A 15,284-nucleotide genomic window follows, 5' to 3' on the forward strand; every position below is an offset into this window, starting at 1 on the left:
ATGAGATTACAATTTCCACCTAATACACTGCCCTCTTGGCTTTAGTTCATTTGCCTCAGCATCATCATCACTGTCATCAGCTCCCGCATCCTTCCAGTTGGTTATTCCAAGGATGTATTCATGTTTGATTCCCACAAATTGAAACGTGAGCCTTAATCTTGACACTCACAGGTTTACTCAGGCAACTTCTGAAGAGTAAGAAAATCAAAGCAACCCTCAGAGAGTTTTATTTTCTAGACAATCAAAAAACTCCAGAACGCTCCAAGATCCACAAACAGTTCAGTCACTGCTACAAATAAGGTCCTGTTCATAAGAATCTGTTGGTTAAACTAGACTAAAGGACTTCAGTTATGAAACCGCCTTACATCAGTAAATGGGATGACCACATCTGGAGGATTTACAAGTCTTGCACCACGAGGTTCAATGCACCACGAGTACCAGTGCCGCCTGCATTCCTTCAGGGAAATACAGGGGGGTGTGCAAAAGCACAGTCAAACGCACGCTCCTAAACTAAGTCACGTACCTAGAGCTAAGAGTTTGAGACACGTAGTCTGTGTGGCCTTTAAAAAACTTTGAGAAAGAGATTACATTAGAAATAGCTTCCTAGAAACAGTATTTTTCATTCTTCATTAAGCACCATGTGAATATTTAATTAAACAGCTACATCATTTTCTCAAAGCTTGTTGAGGCTGGATCTAGAACGGAAGAAAAACATCCACAAACGGAGGGAAGCACAGCAAACGGAGTTACGGAAACATCCAGTCACAAGGACAGGGATAAACTACATCCCCTTCTAACACAACGGTTGAAGGACTCCAGTGACAATGCAGCAGCACAATGTGACAGATCAACGGGAAACATCAAGTGGGTGGTCACGTTCCATCTGGAATGGGAATGGTTTTCCCCCCCCGTGCCCCACGTCACACACACCTGAACACAGCGCCGTCCTCTACGCACAAGACACACACAAACAATCGCTAAGACCAAAGAAAGCAGTTGAAGTGAAGTCGATGAAAGTCTCTGCAGTCATTCCTGCAGCTCTGACCATCACACAGGCTTCCCGAGAGGTCAGCTCTCCCTACTCTGGATGTTTTCACCTTCATTGTTCACCAGCCCTCACCTCCGCACAGCCCGGCTGGTTTGGTTGTGGCTCACTAGTGAGAATCACACTGAGCTGATGGTCCATGTCAGTGACCTCTACCAGTATTTATGATGAGGTGGCATTGGCGTCTTCACGCGAGAATGACCAGAGATCAGGGTGCCTGGTCACTCAGTATCAGTTTGGATTCCTATTTACATTCTTCCTTGTCTCCCATTAGCAGGTCAGTCACACACGGGGATCCTGACCCTTTCCGGGTGTTGTCACGCACAGAACTCCTGCCTTTATCAGACAAGCAGACGCAAACCCTCTGGGGCTGGGTAGACTGAGTTAGAACAGAGCAATCACCCAACGGCTGGTCGCAGTGGGCTGGAGGCAGAATTTCCAACGTGCCAGCATGAGTTACAAGCTCACGTTTTGTTCAGATTTTCAGAAGTGCTAAGGACCCAAAACCACAGCAGGGTTTTCAAAGGAGCTCAGCTCCAAACCTGGTGTCTGCGTGAGTTGTCTCTGTGATGGGCTTTGGATGACTGAAATAGGGGCTCCAGAGCCCCGAATGCTTTAAAAACCTTGTCCCAGTGACGTTTTTGAGACAATGTGTGCCACTATGATACCGTTCAGCTACTACAGACTCAGATTTACACATGAGCTGCTACAGGAGCCACTGGTGGCTCATGCAGCTTCAGGTAGAGAAAATAAATGGAGCGAGAAGGTGACCCTCATCAAGAACTTAGAGCAGAGAGATGTCTCAAAGCACGTCTCTGCCTTCTGCTGTTCTCAGGAATCAGCAGTAAAGGGACTCCTTTAAAAGGCAGCTTGTTTCTGCTTCCCTCACCTTGCTTGATTTGGCAATGAATTCTTAACTGCATTTGTACACCAGGATCCCCTCTCGCAAGTAAACTGCAACATCTCTGTAGCTCTGCTGTTTCGCTGGGGGATGAAGCAGACAGAGAAGCTGAACTGTTCTTTTCCAGGATGTAAAAGAAAAGCACAAGAACAAAAAATATAACTGGTTAAATCAGAGGGCTCCGTGGCTTATGTCCCATTCCAATGTTTGCCAAGTGTGGAGCCTTTCTTTACACTGAAACCTCGAGAATCTCTGTCCTGTAAACTGGAACTGCTCATTCTTGTCAGCCAGCACCGTCCACAGCCCCTGATCCAGCACTTACTCCAGCTGGAAAGACTCAACAATCGCATTTCATTGAACACCAACAAACAACAAAGAAGCATTAACAGTCATATTTCACAGTATTTCTCAGTTTTGTCTCTTTGTTAGGAGACAGGAGGTTACCCAGAAGCAAACGGGCTTTCTGGTGCAGGGGTGTTTTCTCCTAAAGCTTCCCAGCTTGATCTTGATAGCTGATATCAACTCAGTACTGGAAAAGTAAAAAAACCCTCCCCTCCTGTGAAAGCCAGCATTTGCCAGTCCCAGCAAAGACACAGGAGGTGCACACGGAAGGGCTGTTTTAAAAAAGACAGTACTTGGATAAATTCACACAACACGAACCATAAGAAGGATCACCACAGACTAGAAGAGAAGAGAGTAAACAAGAAAGAGAAGGATATGAAGACAAAGAGGCGAGTAAAAATTTCTGAGGTTTCCTACCCCTTGCTTCAAAAAGGGTGTTCAGAGCTGGTTCATGTGCATAGCTCAGGTATTTATCTAACTGCTCCTTGGCTACATCAGCTGCAAACCTGGCTATTTCATCTCCAGAATCAGAATTCCCAAGTGACCTGGCTGACAGCTTTTATCTGCTTTGAACAGCTGAAGAGAGCTGGACGGCTCAGGGTCTAAGCTGAGACCAGGACACTGGACACCATAACATGTGCTTAACAGCCTTCAAGCCAAGACTACCAGTGTCTAAGTGACATTAAAGATGTCTGAAGATCTGTAGTCTGAGCTCTCTTGAGAGTGGAAGATGCAGTAGAAGCAATTCAGAAAGAGAAGCCTGTTCCCTAAACACCTGCAATTAAGGACACGTGAAATGTATTTATTCTTACTGTCCATGCTTGCAGCAGCATGGGTTTGTTATCCTGGTTTTTCTGCCCTGGTTTCCAGGTCAAGCAAATACTTTAGGTTTACAGTTTCGATAATGCTGCCTTAGTACAGAAGGATCACAACTCAGTTCAGGAAAGTCCCAAGATAATGGATGAAAACTGCATCTTTTTAACGTAATCCTCAGGGACAAGACTGTGCCCCTTTCAGGTCAGGGACTAACGACCACGGCAGCATTATTCAAAGAAACTTGTTAGCAAAATAGACCAGAGATGTTCCACCTGCAAAATCAAGGCCAAGAGGCAGAGACACCGCTGGGAATTGCACAAGGACAACCTCAGTAAACCCCAGGGAGAAGATTCTTCACAGATTTCTGGTGCACAGCACCGAAAACTTAAAAGTATTAAAAATTCCAGTTCTCCCCACTTTTCTATTAAAAAAAGGGAATAGTAAACCCCAGCACAGTCTCCCTAACTGGGTTAACACTCAGCCTCCTGTTGCAGACCAACCGCTAGAGCCAGAGTGAGCTCCCACTCTCCTCCCACTGCTACATCAGAGTTTCTCGGTCTGACAAGCTCCTGTGGATTTCCTGCTTGTCGTCACCATCAGCATCATCATCGTCAGCTGGATCGTTTTCCTCTCCGGACTCCACGTATATGGGCCAGTCGTTGTCGGCATCGCCCTTCTCCTGGCCTTCCGACGACGGCTCCATCAGGCTGAGGTTGATGGGCACGGGGTCCTCGTGGGTGGTGGTCACGCAGGTGCAGCTGTCGCAGAGGCCGAAGCGGCGCAGCCCTGGGGACAGGCTGCTGGTGAACGTCCGCCGGCAGCCCTTGCAGATGATCGGCTTGTTTGACCGATGCACCTGCAGTGAAGAACAAAAACAAAGGTAAACAAGGCAACCTGCTGCCTTGCATTGGCTCCTTTGAGGCTGCTGGGCTGCGTATATTCCAAGAACAGGTAAACTCCAACACTTCACTGAAGGGGGGGTGGTCCCATCCCATTTCTAGTACACGAGCACTGATGAAGCACCTATCAGTGGCTTCAAATCGTCATTAGAAAAGCCTCATTTATCTCACGTTGGCAACAATCATTTTGTCCAATTATTTTGGGAAATAGGATTGGGAAACGCCAAAACCTTTTAAAAAGTTGCTGACAGTTGCGATCTTTCAAACTTACGCTCAGGGCGTGACTCCGGAGGTGCTCCTGCCGGGTGAAACGCTTCCCACACGTCTCGCAGGGGTAGGGCCTCTCGCCTGTGTGGGAGCGGATGTGCCGCTTCAGTATTCCCTTCTGTTTGGCCGTGTAGGGACAGAACGGACACTTGTGGAGCTTGATGGGCACAACCAGCACGTCACCTTTGGAAAGGAAACAGCAGTTAGACCAGGCAGCTCACCGCTGTCAGCTGGACGGCTCCTCCTCCTCCTCCTCCTCGCTGCACATCTGAGTCACCACAACCGCGCCTTCCCCTCTCCGCGTTCGGCTTACCTGGATTCCTGCAGGTTGTGCAATTCCAGAAGACATTCCTGCAGCTGCAGATGATCAAGTCCCTTGCAGATTAGCCTGTGCACACAGAGCTGATACTCGAAGGGAGCCAGCTCACAACAGAAACACAGATTCATTTTAAGAAGCCGTTTAATTAAGTACCAAAAACCTTGGCTTTTCCTGCAGAGGGGTCCCTGCCCTCTCAGCCACAAAAAATCTCCTATCTTCTCCTTTTTTTTTTTCAGATACATTAAACAGCATCAAAAACCATCACCCTTAAGACACGTTACAAGTGGCAGTAGCGCAGTTTGCTGTGTGCTTTTACAAAGTGCATAAAATCAGATGTGGGGAACCTATCTCAGAACACAAATGCCCGTTCCTCCTGCCATTCCCATTAGCCTTTCTATCGGTAATAATGAACCGAAAGACTCCAGCTGATGATATTTTACTTCTCCTAAACCCAAGCCGTGTGCACACATTTATGAAGCCAGATGCCAAAACGGAAAATTAAATTTGAAGATCCCGTTTCACAGAAACATGGATCTGGCTGAGTTTTTCAGTACTAGATACTGGCTTCCTTCCCAGCATGAAGGCCGAGATGTTCTACTAAAGGATTTGTTTTCCCTCTTTCAGGGACTGACTGAGGAAGATGTTTGCATATCGAGCCATGAGTTCTCCCACACCAAAGCTGGTGGGGCTGTAGAACATTCCCTGTACTGATGTCTGGCCAGCCCAGCCTCAAAAAAAGAGCATCTGGGATTGAGGAATTCACCTCACTCGATTTTGGACCTTCAAAAGATATCACTGATGCCTGTGGGGCATTAAGAGCCCTGCCTAGAAGAAAGGAAAGTCATTCTCAGACCTGCCTGGTTTCCAGGCGCTCTAGGGGTTCTCATTTACCCTCCATCAGCTGTGGAACAGACCAGGATGACAGGAACGGATGCGGGTACTTGAAAACAAGTGGCATTTATCTCATCTGTCAGCCCAAATGTGTGAGCACGCTTTCCTCAGGGCTTTGCATCTCTCATTCCCAGCTACAACAGCAGCAGCACCGAATGTTGCAGAGAGAGATTTCCACTCTACCCAGCACACAGGATCTCAGCTCCAGCAGAGACACAACCGAATGCCAGCCTTGGCTTTCCCTTCCCTCCCCACTCCGATTTAGAGCACATCTATAGTTCTTTCAATATGTTCACACCTGTTCTCCATCCAGTTCTTGAAGCGTTTCCCTTTTAACAGTCTGAGGATTTTAAGAGGGAAACAACTAACGAAAGTCTGTGCCTCATGCTCTTGCCTTGCTACAGGCCAGACCCAGAGGCACAGTCTGGTCTGCTCTGTTCTGGTAACTTCAGTCTTTGGTGCCTGCAAGACTGGATTTGTGATTTTCTGGTCCCTAATTTCAAAGCAGTGAGAAACGATATTGGGGTTATTGACTTTAGGATTGCATACGTGTTGGAGCTGGAACTGGCCTGAATGTTAGCTCACTCTCTAGAGTGGGACGTGCAGGGGGAGGTTCCCTCTCTGCTGCCCACACCACTACTGCATCTGTCACACCCCAAACAGCAAGAAGTTCCAGGTGACAGCAAAGAGACTGGTGCGCTGGAAGGGGCTCTGGTGGAATGAGCTGCTCCTGCTCTGTTGGGTTCTACAGCAGATCCGTCCTGGGGGAGCTCAGCTTGTCTTCCCTGCTACTCTTTGTAACACTATGAGAGGAAGAGGCTTTAAAAAATTCACCTGCCATTCCGCAAGGTCCCAGGCGAGATCATTTATTAACGCTGTATCACCAGCCCCAAGCTCCAGGGTCCACTTCAGAGACTGTACGAGCCATTAGAAATACTTACCTGCCAAAAGCTGCACTGAATAAACGAGTACAGCTTGCTTTTGCAATCCAGAACAATAGTTTATTGTGCTACGGCATAATATCCAGCAAGGTATTCCTGAACAAGCATGAGAGTAACAAGGGAAGCCGCACAACCAAGCCCTTTCCTCCTCAGTTACACAGCCTACGCCCTGCGCCCTCTCACCTGCGTCCTCACCATACCAGTCGCTGTGAATGTCCATCATGGAGCTCATGGCTACCCCCGCGTCCTCCGGCCTACCCTCAAAGCCCCGGACAAAGTGGTGAACCACGTCCTCCTTCCTCTGCGCGGAGCCGTTGCGCAGCAGGGCCTCGAGGAACTGTTTCATGTGGTAGTTATTGCAGGCCAGGTCCATCGCCTGCCCGCTGTGCAGCCCCTCCTCCATCTGCTCCAGCGACAACGGGGTCGGATACTGCGGCAGCCGTTCGCCCACTTCTACCTCTACTTCATCTGCGTCGAACTCAACTTTGGGTTCCACCCCCTTGGGCAGCGAGGAATTCACATTGTCCGGAGAGCGGCTGCCTGACGGGTCCCGCACCACCAGCTCCAGGGGGTGGCAGCCGCTGCACTCGCCACAGGGAGGATCCCGCTGGCAATCCGAGATCCTCTCCTTTTCCTGCAGGGAAGAGATCGAGGCAGAGCACTGGCCCTTGGAGCCATACGAGGTGCCCTCTCTCGCGGAACTCGCGCTCCCGCTGTCAGCCTGGTAGAAGGCGGCTTCTCTCTCTATTTTCCTGCAGATGTCTAAGGACGACCTGATGTAGGTTTTGCAGAAGTTGACCACGTCGGTCATCTGCAAATAGCTGGCGGCAGACATCACCTCGATGACATTCTCCCCGCAGAGATCCAGCTTCCCGGAATAAAGGAAATCAAGGATGATGGAGAAGGCCTCTGAGGTGACAATGTCCAGCGAGGCGGTGCTGTGGCGGCCGCTGTCTTGGATGTAGTGAATCAGCAGGGCTCGGAAATAGCCACTGTTGGCGAAGAGGATGTTTTTGTGCGCTTTGAAGATCCTGCCCTCCACAATAATGCTGCAGTCGCAGAAGAAATCCCTCTTGCGCTGCTCGTTCAGCTCACCCAGCAGCTTGGTGTAGTACGACTGCATCTCCATCGCTCTGCGGGGCAGAGGAGAGGGGCTCAGCGGGACGGAGGGGACCGGGATGGGGTGGGAATTTAGCGGGACAGAGGGGACGCTTCAGGGGAAAGGAGGGATTTGGGAAACTCAGCGTAAAGAAAGAGTCTGGGGGGGCTCTGGGGAGGGGGGACCCCACGGCAAGAGGGAGGGGGCTGGGGGGGATACAGGTGTGTGTCGGGAGGCGTCAGCTGGAGGGAGGGGAAAGGGAGCTCGGGAGGGAGGGCCCCGGGGGGCAACAGGGGGACCTCGATGGGAGGGAGGGGGCCGGGAGGGGGACAAGGGGGGGGCCTCAGCGGGAGGGAGGGGTCCGGGGGCTATGGGGGGGGTGTCAGCGGGAGGGAGGGCCCCGGGGAGCAGGGGCTCGGGGGCCTCGGCGAGGGGGGATACGGGGGGGAGGAACCCGGTGTGGGGGGGTCCCGGTAGGGGGGTCCCGGTGGGGTCGGTCCCGCGCCCCCGCGCTCACCTCGGCCCGGCCCCGCTCCCGCCCCCGGCAGGAGGAGGAGGAGGCGCGCCCGGAAGTGACGTCATCGGGAAGCGCGGGCGAGGGGATCGGTAAACAGTGGTGACGTCACCGGCCAAGATGGCGGAGGGGTGAGCGGAGGCCCGGGAGGGGGGAGCGGGGGCGACGGGGAGAGGAGAGAGGGGAAAGGGAGGTGGGGGGAGAGGGAGGGGATAAGAGGGAGGGGGGGACGGGAGAAGGAAGGAGATGAGACTGAGGGGGAGAGACGGGAGAGGGGAGGGAAGGAGAGGCAGGAGAGGGGCTGGGGTCGGGGGAGAGGGGCTGGGAACTGCACCGTAGTGGGCCCGGGGAGAGGTGAGAGCAGCCGCGGGAGAGGGGAGGGGAGAGAAGGGAGGAGGGAGAAGGGCCTGGGCTGTGGGGAGTAGCCAAAGAGGGGCCGGGGTGCGAGGCGCAGCAGGGCTGGAGCGGAGGGGCAGGGGCTGGGACTGGGGAAGAGGGGCCTGGGCCGCGTTGGGCCGGTCCCTATCCCAGAATCAGCCCTGACGTGCTGTCCTGGGGCAGGGAGGACGCGGGCTGGTGGCGGAGCTGGCTGCAGCAGAGCTACCAGGCGGTGAAGGAGAAGGTAGGAGGGGCCGGGGGGCTCGGCCAGGCCGTGGCGGGGCGGTGCGGGGAGGCTGGGCTGTTACAGAGCCGGCGTGAGCTCCACACTGGGGTCCTGCGGCTTGGGAGCAGCTGTGAGCTCCGATGGGAAGATCCCCCCTGAGCAGGGAGGGTGTGGGCCTGCAGCATTGCACTCTGGTGCATGATGTCTTGCCTGTGACAGCCTCACAGGTGTTAATGATACACAAAGGCTTTATAACAAGACTTTTTATACAGGCAGTTCATACAACAAGGCTTCTCCTGCTTGTATTGCCCCTCTCTCAGCTTAACCCCCGTGCTGTCATGTGGTTTGGGTGTAGCTTTTCTCACTATTATCCCAGCCCTTGCGGCTGTACCTGTTGTGTGAGCTGGGCGAGGGCTCAGCCAGGTTAGAGGCTCCCGCACTTCAATCTTTGTAATATGCCCACTATTTGTAGAGTGACTGTGGCTTTGTTAGAGAACAAGAAGATTCCATAATCCGTCTATCATCTTCTTACAGTCCACAGAAGCTTTGGAGTTCATGAAGCGGGACCTGGCTGAGTTCACTCAAGTGGTGCAGCATGACACAGCCTGCACCATTGCGGCCACAGCCAGTGTGGTGAAGGACAAGCTGGGAGTGAGTACGGGAGCAGCAGAGGGGTGAACGGCTTCTGAGGGTCCTTGGAACAAGCCCCAGCGTGTAATCGTGAGCCACAGGCCCCAGCCTTGCTCCCCAGTGCGGGTTTGGTGCCAGCACTGTGTGAGATTTCCTTGCTGTAGAGACAGGAGCCTCTGCAGGCACATGGAGACAAGTTCCCGTGCTGTCCCGTTCCCAACACGCTGTGTAGGAGGGGAGCTGGTGGTGTCACTGCAGGATGACGTCCGATCCCTGTGCGAGTTGCCAGCCTGAGCCACTGTGCCAACCCCGGATCAGCCGGGCCCGACCTGGCTGTGTCCTCAGTTCCCCACAGGGCTGTCACCACACCTGCCTCCCCCGCGGCACCCGAGGCTGGTGCTTGCCACCACACCCTGCTCCCAGCCCAGCCCTGGCCACGCCATGGCCGCATTAGCACGTTTTTGTGGGGAGAGACACCCTGCTCCCTTAAAGGAACCTACCCGGGAAAGACTGAGGCTGCTGCAGGCACCGTTACTAACACCGCGCTGCTTTTTCTCTTCAAGAGGACAGAAGTTTCGTCAGGCGCAACTGAAAAGGTGAGGAAGGGGCTCTCGGACTTCCTGGGTGTCATCTCGGACACGTTTGCTCCCTCGCCCGATAAGACCATTGACTGCGATGTGATAACGCTGATGGCAACGCCCACAGGTACCACAGAGCCCTACGACAGCGCCAAGGTGAGTGCCTCCTGTGGGAACATCTCTCCAGGATGCAAAGCCCCGCGCTCTGGCCCCTGGGGGCTTTGCTGCTGCTCTGCTCACGGCTCCCCCTCTGCGTCTCCTCCTCCAGGCTCGTCTCTACAGCCTCCAGTCGGACCCGGCCACCTACTGCAACGAACCTGATGGTACGGGGGGCTGGGACCTTGCTTGGGGCCTGTGGGGCGCCTGGAATTGCCTGGAGCCCTTTTCCAGCTGGCGCGGCTGTGGTTGGGGTCACTGCTCATGGGGAGCAGATCTCCCTGTCACGCTGGGAGCCGGCACAGGCTGAGGACCTGCTGGGCCGGCTCAAACTGCCGCCGCTACAGCTGGTGCTGTGCAGCCTTGTGCTGGCAAAGGGCCAGCGGTGTGGGGTAGGCGCAGAGACCCGTGTCTCCCCCCACAACCCTTCCTCACCCCAGCTGCTCTGTTCCATCGCATCTTTCCAAAGAAACTGCCCCAAACCATTCCTGCCGTGCTTGTGCCAAGGACTGTTCTCTGTACTCGTCCTGTACAGGCCCTGCGGAGCTCCTCGAGGCCTGGCTCTCGCAGTTTAACCTGGAGGAGAAGAAAGGGGAGATTGCGGAGCTGCTGGCAACCAGCCCTTCCATCCGGGCGCTCTACACCAAAATGGTGAGGCCCGGCCTGGCTCCTCTCCTGGGTTCTGACTTGGGATATGGTGCAGGGAAGCCCTGAGCTGCTGGAGCCCTGGAGCTGTTGCATGGGAAGCAGGCACGTGGATGTTAGACAGCGTCTTGTGTTCTTCTGTGCCTGTTTGTCATGGGCTGGAGCAGAAATTCCTCTGAGCACATGCCGGTGCACACTGAGGCCTTGTCCCAGGCCTGTGCACCAGGAAATGCAGGTGCCTCAGGCAGGTTACGAGGTATCTGCAAGGCTTGGGAGGAGAGAGGAGCAGGGCAGAATCGCAGCCCACCCTCCAGTGACTCATCGCGTTGTCCCTTTCCTCCCAGGTCCCTGTGGCCGTTTCCCATTCCGAGTTCTGGCAGCGATACTTCTACAAAGTGCATCGCCTGGAGCAGGTGGGTCAGGACTGGGGTGGGCGCTCCAGCCGAGGAGCTCTAATGCCAACCAAAAGGGCAGCAGATATTTTCCTGGAAAAGCAGAGATCTGTGCTGGTGGCCTTGCTGGCCTTGACGCTGAAGTGCTTTGAGAGGGAAGGAGTGGGGATGTGAGCAGCTGCTGATGCTGAATTCCCTGCAGGATGAAGCCCGGAGGGAGGCTCTGAAGCAGCGAGCGGAGCAGAGCATTCACCAGGAGGAGCCGGGCTGGGAGGAAGATGAAGGTGGGTGAGAAGAGCGGGGATCTGTGGGAGGGCTTGCGCAGACCCGGCAGCTCTCAGAGAGAGGGTGGCTCCTCCTCGCCCCCATAAATCCAGCTCCCAGCCCAGCTGCAGCTGACTCTGCTGCACTGCTGGCTTGCTGAAACGTCTCTCGCTTCTCTTCCACCTTCCTACAGAGGAATTCTTGGGGATGTCACCCCTGCCTTGTGCAGACAGGAAATTGCCAGAAGCAGCAGAGAGAAACTCTGCTCCTGCAGCCCTGGAGCGAAGCCGCCCTGCTGCTCCCAGGGGACCCTCGGAGGAGAGCTGGGCTGTGCTCCCTCCGGAGCCGCCCCCGGCAGAGGGGAGCCCCTCGGAGAGCAGCGAGAGCATCTCCCTAGTGACTCAGATTGCAAACCCTGCCTCTGTGCCTGCCGCGCAGCTACAGACTGGAGCGCAGCCCTCCAGGACCAGAGACCTCTCGCAGCGGCTGCTGGAGGCCACCTCGGAAGAGCAGAGAGAGCAGAGCTCCCTACCAAAGCCCCCAGAACTCAGTCGTCCTTCTGCAAGGGAGTCGGCTGCATCCTCAGAGCCACCGGCTGTTACAGAGCTCAAAGAGGCAGAGAGCAAAGCCCAGGGCAGGACAGAGACTTTGAAAGAGGAGGGACCGACAGATCTGCGAGTCTTCGAGCTGAACTCAGATAGTGGGAAATCCACTCCCTCCAACAACGGCAAGAAAGGTGCGTCTATGGGGCCAGCGCAGGGCCTGGAAGCCTGCTGGGGGTGGCAGCTCTCAGGAAAAGAGCCTGGTTTTGTGATGATGGAGGAGAGGGGGCCTGCCAAAATCACTCAGGCAGGATCCAAGGGCTATCCGATGGCCGAAACCAAGGTGGGAGCGAATCTTTCTGCTGTGGGCAGGGTCAGGTGGTGACAACCCGCTCTCAGCATGCGCCTGGGCCAGGGCCTCAGCTGGCTCTGGCTTCAGCCCTCTCCCGAGCCCCATTTCTAGTGCTTCCTCAGGAGAACAGAGTGCGAGACTCCTCTGTGACGTGGAGGAACGATGTGTCGCAGCTCCGGCTGGTGCTGTGGGCCGGCCTGGGCAGCACCTGGAGAGCAGGTGCAGCTCTGATGGCTCCGTGGTGATGTTTGTGGTTCCAGGCTCCAGCACGGATATCAGTGAGGACTGGGAGAAAGACTTTGATTTGGACATGACAGAAGAGGAGGTGCAGCTGGCTCTTGCGAAGGTGGAGGTGTCGGGGGAGGTGAGTCTTGGGGAGGCTGCACCTGGGAGCCGTCAGCTGCTCCATGGGATGATGCCACACGAGCTCTGCCGTTGCTGGGTGCTTTTCCTGGGCGCTGGAGAGGCTGCGGTGCCTCAGAGCAAGAGGGCGAATCCCTCGGCTTGAGCTCCATTTCCAGCCATGGGGCTGAGCCAGGGCTGCGCGGTGCGGCGGGACGTGGCTGCTCCAGCTGGGAAGGGCAGAGCCGCTGCAGGCAGCTTGAAGGGGCTTCCCAAGGGCAGGACACGCTCCCTGGGGACGCAGGCTTGGCTCGGGATGGCCCCGTGGGATCACAGGTGTTCACTGGAGCAGGGAGAGGCTGTTTGGACTTGCCTAAAGAGGGATGAGTGTGCAAGCTTCCCAAGGGGAAGGGAGCCAGCTGGGAGGGGTGGGAGCGCGAGGCTGGCAGGCTTGGTGCTGACTCAGGTGCCCTGGCAGGAGAATCTGTGGCCGTGGAGTTACAGAAGGCATATTCCTGTTGTTTGCAGCTGGAAGATGAAGAGTGGGAAGACTGGGAATAAAGCAACAGCTTCCAGTGTGTGTCACAGGCTGATTTCCACCATCGGATGTGAATTAAACCACGGATCGGCTGTTCCTTTGTGTGTAACCCAGCTGGGGATTGCAGTTCCAGGCTGGAGGAGTTTCGTTCCTACTAAATCCTGTGGGCAGCTCCGGTGACCCTTTCGGACCTGGTGGAGGCGGCAGCTGGCGTTCACCACGCCCTCAGCTGCTGGGGAGCCCGTCTTCTCCATAGGTCCCCGAGACGGGCTGGGCCAAACCGACTGCTCCGGAGGTGTTGGCCGGAGGCGGATGCGAGGCAGCAAGGGGCCGTCGGGGTGAGCTGGACCCTCGGACACCTGGCAGGATCGCGTGGTGCTGCCAGCTGCCCGACCGTTCCCGTGTGGGTGTGTGTGAGCTCCAGTGCTGCAGCTCAGAGGGTCCTGGGTGCAAACTGTGCCTGCTCCTCTCTGCTCTGCGCTGGGCTCCGACCCGAACCTGGGCCTTGCTGGAAGGACCCGAACTCCCTGCCAAACCCTGAGCTTCTGCCTGGCTTTTTGTCTTGGAAGCTTCTTTAGTGGAAACTCCCATTGCCTGTTGCAGGAGCAGCAGCTCTTCCCAGAGCCCGGGCTGCTGCCTTCCCTTCGCAGCTGCACTGCCTCCCTCTGCTGGGTTCTTCGTCCTTCCAGTTCAGTTCCCCAAGCAAAGTACTCGTGGCTTGTGCCACTCACGCAGCCGTGGGGTCACCTTGGAACAGAGACAGACCCTCCCTTGTGCCCCGTTTGGCCCTGGCAGCGCCCCAGTCCGGCCCCAGAGCTTGGCCTTCCCTCGTCCCAGCCCAGAGGGCACAGGAGCGCCCGGTGGTGCCCGTTGGCTGCAGCCGTGTCTGTCCCCTTGAGTTCCGCGGCCACCAGGGCCACCAGCCTTGCTGCCCTCACTTGGGATCCGTCACTAAGCCCTGTGACTGCTTGCAATGCTTCCCTCGGACCCATGGCCTCTCTTTTGGGGGGCAGTTCCCTTCTAATGGCACGAGACGCTCATCGGGTGTTGCTAATGGACAGTTATTCTGAGGGGCATCTCGCTGCTGTCCTGCCTTTTGGGTGGTAGTTTCAGATGCGCTGCCTTTGTCCTCCTGCCCCTGCACTGCGGGTTCCCTCCTGCTTTGGGCAGCGTTAACCTGCTGGAAGAGTTGGGGTTTTGGTTTTATGTCCCCCCCACCTTTGGAGAGGTTCTCGCACAGCCGCCCATGGGGGCAAGTTGGTGGCTTCAGGCTCACGAGCCTGAGCTGCAGCCCCAGCTCCCCTCCTGCTCTGGGAAAGGAGCAGCAGCCTCGCTCCTGGCTTCAGCTGTGGCTGCAGCAGGAAAACGTGTGGGTGGGGGGGAGCGGGGAGGGTGTCGGGGGGCTCGGGGCTGCGTCCCCCCAGGTCTGGGTCAGGAGTCGCGGTGGATCCCGGGGCCCGCAGCAGCGCTCGCATCTGTGTCACTTTTTTTCTTTAGTCCTGTTAAGCGTGGGGTTGTCTGTGCAATATTCTCTGCTCTGAATGATTCTGCAGCTCCCAGAGCCTTTTCGAGCTGGGCTGAGAACCAGAAGCTCTTCTAACAGCTGGTAGTTTTGTAACGATGACTTTCGCCAAACCTTTTACAGACTTGCAGTTAACAGCGATTAAAGGAATTTACAGAGTCGCTGCCCGTGTCAAGTTCTCCTTTCCTGGGCCCGCGGGATGGACGCAGCTGCAGCCAGAGGCTCTGCGGTGGCTGCTTTGGGTTTCCTTTTCCTCCCCCCCACCTCACAGAGGGGTCACTGATCTTGGGAAGTTGGACCCGTGCTGCCCCAGGCTCCTCATGGCTCGTGTCCGCTGTCTTCCCCACTGCTGGCAGCCACAGGCCTTGAGAGAGCCGGTGAAAATCATAGAACCATGGAATGGTTTGGGTTGGAAGGGACACCTCCCACTGGCTCCAGGCCACATCCAACCTGGCCTTGAACACCCCCAGGGATGGGGCAGCCACCACTGCTCTGGGCAACCTGGGCCAGGGCCTCCCCACCCTCACAGAAAAACATTTGTCCCCAAGATCTCATTTCCATCTCCCCTCTTTCAGCTCAAAACCCTTTCCCCTCATCCCATCCCTGCCCTCCCTGATCCAGAGCCCCTCCCCAGCTTTCTTGGAGCCCCTTTCAGCACTGGAGGCTGCTCTAAAGTCTCCTCCGA

At 55.7% G+C, this 15,284-nt stretch overlaps 2 protein-coding genes across 4 annotated transcripts; one reads left to right on the forward strand and one right to left on the reverse strand.

Moving 5' to 3' along the window:
* Positions 1-175: 175 nt before the first annotated feature.
* Positions 176-8,121, reverse strand: ZBTB8B (zinc finger and BTB domain containing 8B). 2 transcript variants are annotated; one of them, XM_069875451.1, is made up of 4 exons: positions 8,038-8,121; positions 6,605-7,554; positions 4,275-4,453; positions 176-3,960 (listed from the first exon to the last, which is right to left on the reverse strand). In XM_069875451.1, the coding sequence occupies exons 1-4, from the start codon at positions 8,100-8,102 to the stop codon at positions 3,643-3,645; spliced, it is 1,512 nt and encodes a 503-aa protein (XP_069731552.1). In that variant the 5' UTR covers positions 8,103-8,121; the 3' UTR covers positions 176-3,642. The 2 variants fall into 2 exon arrangements, with proteins under 2 accessions (XP_069731552.1, XP_069731553.1); XM_069875452.1 differs by lacking the exons at positions 176-3,960; positions 4,275-4,453 and adding an exon at positions 4,998-5,414.
* On the forward strand, positions 7,394-14,760 carry BSDC1 (BSD domain containing 1). 2 transcript variants are annotated; one of them, XM_069875455.1, is made up of 13 exons: positions 7,394-7,532; positions 8,072-8,165; positions 8,596-8,656; positions 9,173-9,289; positions 9,832-10,002; positions 10,115-10,169; positions 10,538-10,653; positions 10,992-11,060; positions 11,242-11,323; positions 11,497-12,039; positions 12,458-12,561; positions 13,068-13,147; positions 13,278-14,760. In XM_069875455.1, the coding sequence occupies exons 2-12, from the start codon at positions 8,155-8,157 to the stop codon at positions 13,098-13,100; spliced, it is 1,362 nt and encodes a 453-aa protein (XP_069731556.1). In that variant the 5' UTR covers positions 7,394-7,532; positions 8,072-8,154; the 3' UTR covers positions 13,101-13,147; positions 13,278-14,760. The 2 variants fall into 2 exon arrangements, with proteins under 2 accessions (XP_069731556.1, XP_069731558.1); XM_069875457.1 differs by lacking the exon at positions 8,072-8,165 and having other exon boundaries at positions 7,510-7,532.
* Positions 14,761-15,284: the final 524 nt, after the last annotated feature.

This window comes from Phaenicophaeus curvirostris, chromosome 23, assembly GCF_032191515.1.
Source record: "Phaenicophaeus curvirostris isolate KB17595 chromosome 23, BPBGC_Pcur_1.0, whole genome shotgun sequence".
Lineage (NCBI taxonomy): Eukaryota > Metazoa > Chordata > Aves > Cuculiformes > Cuculidae > Phaenicophaeus > Phaenicophaeus curvirostris.